At 42.3% G+C, this 12,748-nt stretch overlaps 1 protein-coding gene and 1 long non-coding RNA gene across 2 annotated transcripts in view; one reads left to right on the top strand and one right to left on the bottom strand.

The window, feature by feature from the left end:
* The window catches only part of IFIH1 (interferon induced with helicase C domain 1), a 25,986-nt gene extending 21,055 nt beyond the window's left edge, over positions 1 to 4,931 (bottom strand). The window contains exons 1-3 of the mRNA XM_074873348.1: positions 4,315 to 4,931; positions 2,350 to 2,506; positions 1,216 to 1,392 (exon numbers count right to left, since the gene is read on the bottom strand). Of these exons, the coding sequence (XP_074729449.1) occupies positions 1,216 to 1,392; positions 2,350 to 2,506; positions 4,315 to 4,764 (784 nt within the window). The 5' untranslated portion in view covers positions 4,765 to 4,931. The remainder of the gene's footprint in view (positions 1 to 1,215; positions 1,393 to 2,349; positions 2,507 to 4,314) is intronic.
* On the top strand, positions 4,762 to 12,748 carry LOC141945327 (uncharacterized). The gene is made up of 3 exons (XR_012629495.1): positions 4,762 to 4,805; positions 11,109 to 11,183; positions 12,526 to 12,748. It is a non-coding gene; the product is annotated as an uncharacterized LOC141945327 (long non-coding RNA).

The following is a 12,748-nucleotide window of genomic DNA, read 5'->3' as shown; positions in this document are numbered from 1 at the left end:
TTCGGAGCCAATTTTTTTTTTATTTATTCATGTTTGATAAAAAAAAAGAGCAGCCTTAGCTGTCTTAGTGCTTTGGCTGAGTAAGCCCACTAAAATCATTTCAGGCAGGATTTATCTCAGTTGTAACTATTGTTTGAGCTCCATCTGAACTTGTAACACATATGAATGGTTCCTTAATCATACAGCATATGTCTGAATCATTGGTTCCCAGCTATGTCTGTGAATTGTTGCTAGTAATTGCTGTTGCTCATAATCAACTCCCAAGGCACATTTTTTAAAAGTGGATCCATATGAACCACAGGCCACATACTAAAAATGTACTTCTGAGCACGTGATGTTGACGCTCTGTAAATACAAATCCTTAAAACAAACAGAAAAATTACTTGTTGGACAGCACTAAAGGACTTACCAAACCAAAAGTGTTTCCAATATAGAATTACCAGCCATCTAGAAAGAAATACTCAATACAGCTGCAGTTATAGTGGTACAGAAACATTGCTCTTGATTTAAACTTTGCCAACACTGGGAGGAGTTGACAATGTAAACCTAATGTTTTCATTGCATATTATAAACCTACCATGAATAGGTCTGAAATAAAGTATTTAGTAATATTAATATTTTTAATTAACAATATTAGATATGTTTGAAAGTGACTCATTTCTTCACAGAGTAAATTAAAAAATAATAATACAAAGTTGTTAAAAGTGCTATTTAAGAGGAAAGGAAGATCATCAGTGTTGCTCAATTATAAGAAAATGAATCAGCCCACAGTAGATAAAACATCATCACTGCAACCAGGATACAGAAAATGTCTACATGAAGGCTGCACATGGTGTGCTACAGATTTTTTTGGCCATGTCCTCCTAAGCCATTCTATACTGTGCTAGCAAATTGGTTTCTAAACCAGTCTTACCTTTCAGATCAGGTAGGACAACATAGTCCTGCCCTAGAGCAACTCTTTGACCTGAACAAATTCGTAGATATGACCCTTAAAATTGCTACTGCTGTTAATTTATAGGAAGAAATCGAATTTACTGCTTCCAAAAAAATCAAGATTTACTTTTTCCATTCACTCCCTTCACCTCAACAATGCCATAAATTCCTGTATTTTTGAGCAAGAGGGGAGCTAATGCACTAAGAACGTTGTTCTCTCAGTTACTTGCAGTTACTAAAGTTTAACTGGTACCAGCACAAAATACCAGTTAGTGGACATACCTGAAACTACAGAATTCTTTCCAATAGATGTTTCCAAAACACTGTTCTCACTGCTGAAACTATCATTCACATTTTCTTGCTGTTTCAAGTCCTCTACTACAGCATATCCTGGTTGGCTTGCAACTTCTGTTTCTTCGTTTGTACAGTTCTTCATCCCATTTTGTCTATTCTCTGTTCCTAGAAATTAAATAGAAATTCCAAGGCACTATAAAATATTTAATTTCTTTTAGTGTGGAGCACAGAAAACACAGAACTAACCTGTATTCACCATTCACACCTTCATGCCCCTCTTATCCCCATCTTAATGCACTGTCCCATATGCAGCAACTAAAAGTACAGAGACATAGTTCTGGTGAGCTCCTTAAGCAAGTAGGCTGAAGCTGGTAAATGGGAAATGTGTTAAAAAACTTTAGTCTCAAAAATCTTATAAAACATACATGGAGCCCAGTTAAAAAAAAAAAAAAAGAGGGATAGAGTATTTGGGGACTGCTTCCTTTTTCATAGTTTAGTATCCAGGGGATCACTGGGATAATTTCACAGTATCATAATCGCAGTACAGGAATACAAAGTAGTAACCAAATCCTATAGCTCTTTTAGTTTCATTTCTGTAAATAATTTCTTTACTAGTTTACTCTATCATTTACAGTAAATTTTATACAATGTCTTGAGACATATGAATGTCTTATCCCCAAGGAGACACACTGCAATGTACTTTAAAATGACACATATATTTGTAAACCATTTTATAAAGGAAACACTAATCCTTGTGTTGAAGCAGAAATCCAGAAAAGGTTTGTTTTGTTTGTTCAAATTAATCCTCAGCATATTTTTAATGAACGATTATAAAAACATCACAGTGACCATTGGGTTATAAAAGGTAAGGATTCAGTTTAATTACAACTACAGATATATTATTGAAATTCTGATATTGCTTAATAAGGATTTTTAGTGTTTAAGAATCTATTGAATAAGCTGTTAAAATAACTTGATTTTGAAATCCCTGGACAAGTGAAAGTGATGGTCTCAGTGTCACAGAGAAATCAACATGGTGAGAACCCTGCATTGTTTCCTAAGAGTACAAAAAAAGAGATATTATAACCCCACACATTAGTACTAGTGAAATAAGATTATTACCTCCTGTATTTCCACTTAAATCATCTGCAAGGCCTCCATGTTGGGTTTCACGCAGAGCAATCAAAAAAGGAGAGAACCAATCTTTCTTCTGCACTATTCTGCTCAATAGCTCCCTTGCACCCTCTCTGTTCCCACGATTGTCAGTAACAGCGTGGATCTGGTGAAAATAAAAAAAAAACCAAAAAAGTCCTGAGACAGACTTTGGAAATGGTTTGGGGAAGTTAGTAGGAATAGTATAGGTACAAAAGCATTTCCCTGTCATCATTAAAGTATACTTAAAAATAAAGATATAAAGTAGACCTGCCACTCATCAGAAGAGACTTACTACAGTTTTGTCCAACCCATTTATCCCATATGGTTTTGCGTAGGACATATAAAACTTGAGACCTGAAATTTAATTTGAGACACTGGTAGTACTGGACAATGGTTATAATAGTAACCACTGTATAATAACTATTATTAATGTGGAATAATAACTGGTGCTTGCACTGGTTTAGGAAATAGCCAACCTTGATTAAAGAGAAATGATGTTATACAATTTACCAGAGCTCAGACTTAATCTGTAACATGACCTCACACATAAAAATAGAACATTTCCCTTCTTCAACTTCATCATCTCAATTCCCATTTAAGGGTACAATAGCTAAGGCCCTAGAAAGTGGCTATTGCCCTCAGAGAAGGTATGGAGAAGTGTCCCAAGGCTGTCATGAGCAGAACTTGACACGTAATCACATGAGGAACAAAATGACCATCCCAAAAGCAAAGCAGCCCGAGACAGGTGTTCGGTCCTCAAGGGCAATTTTCTCAAGGTTCAAGAATCACCATCCTGATACACAAGAAAATGGGCAGGCATAGCAGTGGGCACCCCTAACTGAGGCTGAACACTAAAAGGAAGCGCATGGGAAAGTGGGAGCAGGGAGAGGTAAGCAAAAAGGAATATAGAAGTGCATTAAGTAAGCCTAGGCCCTGTTAGAGTTGAAACTGGCAGGATTGTGAAGGTTAATGAAGGGCTTAATGGAAATACCAGCAGCAAAAAGATGACCCAGGGGAAACACATGGACTCATTACCAGGGAATGGAGCTGGTAATCTCCTAAACCGCCCCTACCTCAGCCTGCTGTGTTACCATGCTTGGCTCCCCATCCATTAGGGTGCAGCTGGGCTTTACTGCTACCCCACAGTCACCAGACAAAATTATGTATATGACTGTCATTTAACTGAGATGGAGTATTAAACTATGGTAGTGGTAGTGCAAAAGCTCAGAGTGCAAATATGTAGTTGCACCCTTAGTTTGCCAGTTCTCTTATTGCTACAGCAAGTATTATTTTAATTCCTTCTTCTAACCCTGTTTCAGGGTATCCATTTCTTTGGGTTCCAAATAAGTTTCACATTAGTCCAGGCAAGTCATTCTTAGCCAAATGGAGTAAACACTGGCAAATTTTCTTCATCAAAGGTTAACACTTGCTCTTTCTTGTCAAACTGGTATTTCTGCTCATCTTCACTGTCTAGTACAATACTCCCCAGCGAACCTATGGCAAAAAAGGCGAGGGAAGGTCTTGCTTTCCTTTAACTCAAGTATTCTCTAGGACTTTACAGGCCATCACTACTTCCTGGTATGGTTCAGGGGCCTGAAGACAGTTAATGATCTTCTGAGCAAAACGCTAAATAACAGTAAAGCTGGCTGTATTCCCTCCACTTAGACACTGGCTTAGTCTAACCCTCTGTTCATGGCATTTTTCCTTCCCTTGTTCTTAGCTGGCATCCCACCTGCTGGCCCATTGTCAACAGTCTTCATTGCTTTACTTGGAGCACCATTTCTCTTCCCTCCAAGTCTGGGTACTCCCCTTTCATTTTTACACTTACAAGGCCATTTCTAGTTGTGGCTTCCTATCAGTCCCACGGCTCCTGGAGGTGGGACAGTGTCTGTGGCACTGCGTGGCGCTCGTCCTGGCAAGCCCGCCACTTACCCGGTCCATGTCCTCGTCCTGGAAGATGCCCATCTCTAGGCACTTCTCGGCCACCTGCATCGTCTGCATTCTATCCACCAGTGTGCTGTGGAGCAGCTGCACCAATTGCACACAGAGGTCGTGGTCGGCCTCCTCGGCCGGCGAGGGCAGCTGGCTGAGGCTGGGGTTCACGTAGCAGGCGGCCAGGCTGCAGCCGCCGTGCTCCAGCGCCTGCAGGAACTCGTGGAACCAGCCGCACCCGCGGGGGCCCCGCTCCACGGCCCGCAGCAGCTCCTCCGCCCCCTCCACCTCGCCCCGCTGCACGGCGGCCGCCCGCACCTTCTCCCTCTCCTCCGCGCTCAGCGAGGGAAGCTGGTCCAGCACCGGCTGCACCCGGATGAACTGCTTCAGCCGCGGCCTGAAGCAGGAGATCATGTAGAGGAATCGCTCGTCTCGGGACTCCTTCGCCATCGCCGCGCTGGCGGCGCCCGGGACTCCGCTGGAGGACGGCGGTGGGCACGGAGCGGGGCGGGAAGGGGGGTGGGGGTGCCTCCGGGGGCGGCTGAGGGAGCTCTGCCGCGACGGGGGCCCGGCCCGGCGTCAACAAGAAGCGCGTCCCCGTCCTGCTCCGCGGCTCCCGGCGGCCCTCCCCCGCTTTATCCCAGCCCCAGCGCCGCTTTCGCTTTCGTTTGCGGTTTCGGTGTGTGACGGCACGGGCCTGCCGGGGCGCGGCGGCACCGGCCGGGAGGGCCGCGCCCGGCACCTGGAGGGAAGGGCACGACTCGGTCTTACTCCTGAATATTTAAAAAGAAACCTTTAACAGGAACCATGAGTTTAAAAAAACCAAACATAAACTGAAGTGTATCCTTCAATTTCCAGCTCCCGAGTTTCTCGGTCTCTGCTGTGTCAGGGTCTCCCGGTCACTGCTGTGTCAGGGTTTTCTACACCGGTGGCTTCCCGGGCATGAGAAAGGAGGCACCGGCGGTGATCGGTGGTGGGAGCAGCCGCAGCCATTTGCAGGATAAGCCTTTTTGCAGAACAGAGACGCACAAAAGGCCATCAGGGAAGTAGAGCCGACTTATATGTTGTAATGGTTTACTTTGGGTATGTCTTAAAGAGATTTTTTTTTTTGTGCATTATTTTTTTTTTTTTGTTTGAAAAACAGAGCACAGAGCAGGAGGCTGTGGTGCCTGTGATTAACTTCCTAGAGAAGTCTGTTGGATAGTTTAAGGTTGTTGGAACAGTCTCTCCCTGAGATGGGGTTTCACCTGTATGGTAGACGTCCCTGAGCTTCCAAAGCAGGCTTGGTTTCCATCGTGGGGTTTTAGGGAACCTGTGATTCTGAGGTGAGGCAAAATATCCTTGACTTCATTTCAAGTTTTGTAGCAAAATGATAGAGTGTTTAGCCCCTGGGTTATTGTGTTCAGTTTTGGTCCTGGACAGTTCAAGAGAGAGCGTGAAAAATTGGAGAGGGTCCAGTGGAGGACCAACACGATGCTTACAGGACTGGAGAGCTTGGCACATATTTGAAGAAACAGGGTTTATTCAGCTTAGAGAAAAGGCGGCTCAGGGGAGATTCAGCCACAGTTTTCCAACCCCTAGAAGTTGGATTCCCCTTCACAGGGGTGCACAGGATGAGGGAAAATTGGAACACATTTCTTCAGGGGAAATTCTGTCCAGGTATAAGGAAAAATATTCTTCACTGTAAAAACAATTAGACACTGGAATATATTGTCCAGAGTAGTAGTGGGAGTTTACTCAATAGAAATATTCCAGACTTGGCTTGACAGGGCCCTTGATTTAATGCCTTGCTTTCAGAAGGAAGCCAGGTGTCTCCAGAGGTCCTTTCCCACCCTAAAATTTCCTGCAGTTCAAATTGTGCTCTCACCTGATGTGCTGAGATGTGCTACAGCATTCTGCTCTCAGTGGAGCTTCCTCAGTTGGAGGCTTCTTCTGTAGAAGAATTAAATTTGTTTTACTTTCATTTCATAGTCCTTTCTGCTTATCTCATTTCACTCTTATTTTGTCAGTACTTTATTACTGCTTCATACAAGTTTCCTTTGAAGATTTCTGAAGAAAGTTTCACTGCTTGTTTCTCCCATTACTTTTTCTTCTGTTTTCAGCACCTTATTTGGATGACATGCCAGTCTTTCTTCTAAGGCCTTAGAAGCCTGCAGGAGTTACTTGGGTATGAGTATGTGTAGATAGTTTGTATGCTTGCTTTGTTTCCCAACTTTTATGTATAGGAGTGGTAAATCAGGCCCAGTGTATTTATTCCACAATCCTTTACAGGTTCCAAGAGTTTACAGACATTAAAAGGTCACCTGTGATTTAGAGGGAAAAAAATCAATGCTCCTTGGTTATTCTGGGTACTGCTAGATTGCAGACCTGATGGCTGAGCTCCTTCTCTGTGCACTGATGATGCAAATATCCTGACTGTATTGCTGTCCTCTAGCTGGATGCTTACACTCCTTATAAACTCAGTGATTTTTGAGGCCTTCGTCCCTTTCAGATGTGACTGAAGTTAGTCACAGGGTTCAGAAGCAGGAGCGCTGGCACGGCAGGGGAGGAGCACAAGGCCTCCCCCACCCAATGACGGCCAGGCGGAGAAGCTGTGTGGAGCCACCGCCTCCTCCCTTCCCCGCGCGGTGAACGCCCGCGCGTACAGCCGGGGAGACGGCTCAGGCGCAGAAGCCGGGGCGCACGCAGAAATAACCCAGGAGCTACACTGAGGGGCTGGTTATCCGTCCCAGAAGGAAGCTGGAGGCCGCTGGCGGGGCCCGAGGCAGAGGGAGCGCCTGGGGAAGCGCAGCACAGATGCGCACGCGCCCCTCCCCAACGGCCGCTCTGGGCTCGCGGGCCTCGCCGGTGGGCGGGGTTTCGGCTGGCCAATCGCAGGGGAGGGCCGGGCCCGGCGCGGCGTTGCTGGGGCGACGGCGCCGCCGCCAAGGCGGGCCCCGCGGCCGGGGCGGAGCGCCGCCCCTCTTCAGCCCCTTGCCTTTGGGATCGGCGGGGCTACGCTCGCCGTGCGGTTCCGGTGCGGTTGGCTCCGTCACGGCTCCGTCTCGGCTCTCTGCGCACGGGGCTGGCGGGGAGCGTTCCGGCCGCCCCTCTCTGCCGCGCAGATGGGCAGGCTGGGCTGCGGTGGCGGGTAACGGAGGAGAGGGTTTCCTCCCGGCGCCAGCTGCGGAACCGGGCTGCTCACCCGCGGGAGCAGCCGAGGCGGAGGTGTCTGAGGGGAGGCGGGCGGTTGCAGCCCAACCACTTACACGCCGTTCGTGGGCCCTGGGCCGGTGGGTAGAGCAGGCACCGTGCTCTGAATAAGCCCCCCCAGAAGGCGTTAGGGACCCCCGGTGGGGCGGGGTCACTGCTTGCCTACTGCCCGGGGCCTGGAATGCAGCTTGGAGGTGGTCATTGCCCTTCCGCAAAAAAAGTTGCATCATATTTGCTGTTTCTTTTGCCCAGTGGTGAGGCTACACTGATCATGGACACTATGCTACCTTTTGTGGAGAAATAACGGTCTAGGACAGACTGATGGTACAGCTGAAAGCACTGGTGGTAGTTAGAAAATGTGCAAGTATGCACCTACAGCACAAAGAAACATGTAAGGATTGGATGCTATTTGCATTATGTGTCCTTGAGCAAAAGGAAAGCTGCTCAAGTACTTTTGGTTGCTGCATAAGAGATGAAAATATGTTTCTAAATTGTTATAGCTACTTGGTGTAAATATGGTCACTACAGAGGCTTGTTGCTTAGCTCTTTCAACACTGGTGTTCAGTAGCTTCCATGCTGCTTAAGCAACGTGGACCTTTGTGTGATTCTCCTGTGTCATTGTTAGTTAAAATTAAATCTTTAAATATTGATACTGTGTATTTGGGGGTCCTAAAATCTCTTATGTTCCTTTGAAATTGCCTTGCAATGCCATAGCTGAAAATCGCTTGTTACAAAACTGGTGCAATTTATACTAGTGGCAGTGATGGTTTGTTGGGCTTTGCTTCTTTCAGGTCTACAGATCTGAGACTGCTTCTGGAATATAAAAAATATAGTTGTTTATATGTGATCTGCAGGAGCCATTTGCAGCTGTGCTAAGGAGTAGCACTGGCAACTTGGGACGAAAACCATGCCTCTCTGTTTTCCCAAAGGCTTGCTGATCTAACCAGTGCAGTGTTTATTTTTACAAGGTCATGGGTTTTGTGTTCTGTCACTTTCTTGTTGGTTGCTGTAACTCCTATGTTACTCTCAGGTGATTGGCATGACAAGCCTTGCATTATTGTTTCTGGAAAACTTCAACAGTGTGATTGTATTTTATTTTTCTTAGTCACTTAAATGCTTGGATAGAACATCCCATGTTTAAATACAGGTAAATTATGCTTTACTTTGCTATTACAAGTTAGGGCAACATATCAGCACAGTAAAATGTATAAGCTGCTCATAAAATTTTAGTTCTCGGATACTTGAAGCCACTTAAAATTGTATGTGGCCCCACCTGAAGAAGGGAACCCCTGCCACCTGTTGTGGTAGCTGCATAAAAAGAAAATACTTTGAAATCCTGGCATTGATAAGTGACTGAATAAACAGCTGAACACTCAAAAGGAAAGACTGATCCAATAGCAGACGCAGGGAAAAGTAGATGATTAGAACTTAATATTTTTTTTAAAAATTTATTGGTATATCTGGAATAACGACTACAGCGTCCTGCAAACAGTATCACTAATGCCCATGTGGTATCTGTTTAAAACCAAAACTGCCTCCACCCCTACAACCCCAAAGCAAACCAATACCTAGCAATATAATAGTAACTTTTTTTATTGGAAAGCTTCCTTGGTAATGCAGTCAAAGGCATGTGGAACTGTTTCTGGAGTTGTACTATACTGTTTTGTCACAAAGTGTTGTCAAAACACCTTTAAATGGAGGTCATTTATCAGTAAAACCAGTTGTAGGACAGAGTCTGAAATAGATTTTTTTAAATAGTTCAAAAATAATATTTTTTGAAAATTTTTCAAATTATCTTTTGAAATATTTTTTGCAACAGGTATTTCTTAATCATGCATAAGGCACACTTTCATTGTAAAATTGAAATATTTCAGGCTATCAAGGTGAAGATACTGATTTTTTTTTTTGTTTTATTTTTAAATTTTTTTTCCTCCCAGAGTATTGCAGTTATAGATGCCAGTGGCAGTGGGCCAGCCAATGCCAGGAGCAGTACCAAGTATGCCTCATGGTGCATGCTCTGAATGTTCTTCATGTGCTGGTACTTAGTCTGCTGCTGCTGACCCCATGTTGACTTATTTCAGTGCTATTGCTGGACAGATAAGATAATACAAACACTGTAACTATATAATCAGCTGTGAAAACAACCCAAATAAAGTTTTGTTTCATGCTTTTTTTTCTTCAGTAGAAATACCTTAGTATAATGTTCCCAGTGATAACCATTCTTCTTCAGGTAACATATATAGTTTTCAACAATAATTGTAATTATAGTTGGCAGTAGAGTTTACAGTACTACAGACTTGATAGACATGTTGCTGTTTAATAAGATAAAATTAATCAGAAAATGATGGCAGTTGATGTTCAGATTCTCACTGCCATCTTGAAATAGTGTTTCTTCTTTAGATTTGCTGTACCTTATTCTGCATGTCAGTGCTATTATTTTGTATGCAGATAACAGAACCTTAAAAGCCAGTTGTGAAACTTTGGAGACTAGGATTTCAATTAACTTTGTTCTGTACTGCATATGGAACTTGGCTAGAAAATTATAATGCAGACACATAACTTCCCAGGTTAGCATCCCAAGGAACTGGAGTCTCCAGAATCGTTGATGTGTGTTTTGCAAGGTATTTTGTCTGGCATGAGGTCCTAAGTCTGACATTCACGTTCTTTAAGATCATACAATTTTTGAAGTGGAGGATGGGCTCATAAATGTTGTGAGCTATGTATGGGATGTGCTGGCTTTGAAAAGTTACACGGTGTTTTTAAAAAAGGAAGTATTAAATACTGTAGATATTTTTATAATGTTGTTAATAGAGAGTGATAGCAATAGTTGTATTCCAAGAGTCTCTGTTAACATTCATATGACTTACAGATGGTAATATGACTGCTGCAATGTCACTTGTTAAAAGGAGTAATAGTCAGGGAATTCAGTAGTTCAGTATGGGGAAAAAGACCAATGGAAGGTCAAGTGTGCAGCCCCACAGGTTATGAGATGGTTCTGGCTTTTGTGGTGCTGACATGCACCTTCTCAAGAACATAGGTCTGCAGAAGCAATGTATTGTAAGATCTCCAGTTACAGGTGAGTGACCTTCTTTTTCAGATTAGAGGGGCTTCTTTTTTTCTCTTTATATTTTAAATTGCATAGGCTCTGGACCTCAGTGCTTCTATCACGTTCCTGCACTAGGTGAATAACAAGAGGAGATTTGATGAGTAAAAGGAAAAGCATCTATTAGTTATTTTGAAGTGGAAGTGCTAACATTTTGGATACTAAGCATTGAAAACAAAGGTGTCATAATTTTAATCAGCTTGCTGATTATCTTCACATGTGAATTCTACATTTGAAATTGCTGTAACTTTGATAGTGTTTTTGAATATGTTTAGTGGATGTTGAATTACCTGTTTACCTGCTTTTATGCTTTAAGCAGAGAATTCTGTTTGCTGCTTCCAGTTTAGATCAGGTGCTCTTCTCTTACGGTGACTATTTAACAACATGAGAACATTTTAGGTATCGCTATGGGCAATCTAATGCATTAAAAATCACTGATATTTCTTGCAAGTTAAATATGAATTGTCAGCTGTGACAAATGTGTGCATTTGTTTTACAGGATGGAGAAGTAGATGCCAAAAAACTGCAGAGATATCTAATGCAGTCTGGAATCAGTGGAACCTGTTATTGTAAGGTACTGACTGTTTTGCTATGGCAGCCAGGGAGGTATAGCTCGGTGTTAAAGAGAGGTTATCACCACTGCCTTGCCTTCTGAGGTGCAGAGTCAAGAAGATGGGGCTTTTATGCCTAATCTAATTCTGTCACCCTTCAAAATTAAATGATGATGTTAAGGAGGTTACTCCAAGATAGTAAGTTAATGTATTGGTTAGTTCTGTAGTAGACAGACTGAAAAAAAAAAAAAAAAGTGGTTTTAGTATCAGGCTACTTGAATGTTTTTTTTGTTTCTTTTTTAAATTGGATTAAAAAAAATGAATTCATGGTCACTGTCGTTGCTGAAACTAATTGTTACAAATAATACCAATTACAAACTTCTGAATTTTTTTTAATTACCGTTTCAGCATTCAGAGTAAAAATTTGCAGAGTTATGATATCCATGTAGGATATATCCTTGTACATATTAAGACTTTACTGGAATCATGGTATCACTTTGAACCTGTTGGTGATAATGAGAAACTTGAATTTTAAATTCTCTTAAACTGATAACTTTTAATATTAGTTTTGTTTGAGCATTTATGATGTGGTGTAGATACTGGTTATGGAGGTGTATTATTTGTATAATTGCTTTACTTGATATGCATGTTTTGCACTTTTCAGTTTTACAGAGTAGCTTCATTCATGGTAAGTTTATCACCAGCAGTATAAGCGTTAGATATCAGAGCTTCCATTAAACTTTCCCAGTTTCTCACAAGGAAAATTAAGATAAAGGTATGTTCATCATTCCTGAAGGTGTGTTTAACTTAATGCATGCAACTGTAACGAAATCATCAAAATATCTGTAAAAATCATTTATCTTAGTATTAACATATCATTCAATTTGCATCTTAATATTGAAAGCATAATTCTTTATTGATGTTCTCTTATGTTCTACTTTAGATTATTACTGTGAATAGTCCCACTTGTGAGTGGTGTAACTACTTTGCTGCTATGGGAAATTGCTGGTGGATCACCACAGTAGACTGTGGGAGTTACCGGTAGAATGTAGGTAGTAAGATGTGAACTGTTCAGCTGACTAAATAATTCTGGGACATGCTCTAATACTATGAAATGAGATTGAGGAATCAATTTTGTTGCTAAAAATCTAAAAGCAGAAACAGCCTTGACTATCTCTTCATACAATTTTGTGAATGCTTTTCATCTAGTAGATGTTATTTCTAATATTTAAACTTGTGGGCCCCTCCATCTGTCAGGATGGAAGTAGGCCATTCCATTTGAATCTCACTGATGATTAGTGTAATTGTACTTGTCACACTTCCAAAATCTCTAAACACTGACTTGCCTATTACTTCCTCTTCTAGTTCTTGCAGCACACCATGGCATTCTGAGTGCTGAACTGCTGGAGGAAAAGAGGATCACCACCCTGTCAAAGTTCATGTTTGGAAGAACTGCTGTGAATGAAAGCTATTATAGAGTTTTTAGCCTTTCTGCTTGATAAGGCAAGGCTCTTTGAATGAATACTTCAAAATTTAAGTGCACGATTCACAGCAATAAATATTTTTTTGCATTTTACTGTATTTAAAG

Source organism: Strix uralensis, chromosome 6, assembly GCF_047716275.1.
Source record: "Strix uralensis isolate ZFMK-TIS-50842 chromosome 6, bStrUra1, whole genome shotgun sequence".
NCBI lineage: Eukaryota > Metazoa > Chordata > Aves > Strigiformes > Strigidae > Strix > Strix uralensis.
Note: the sequence above shows the minus strand (reverse complement) of the source record. Positions and strands in the feature narration are given on the sequence as shown.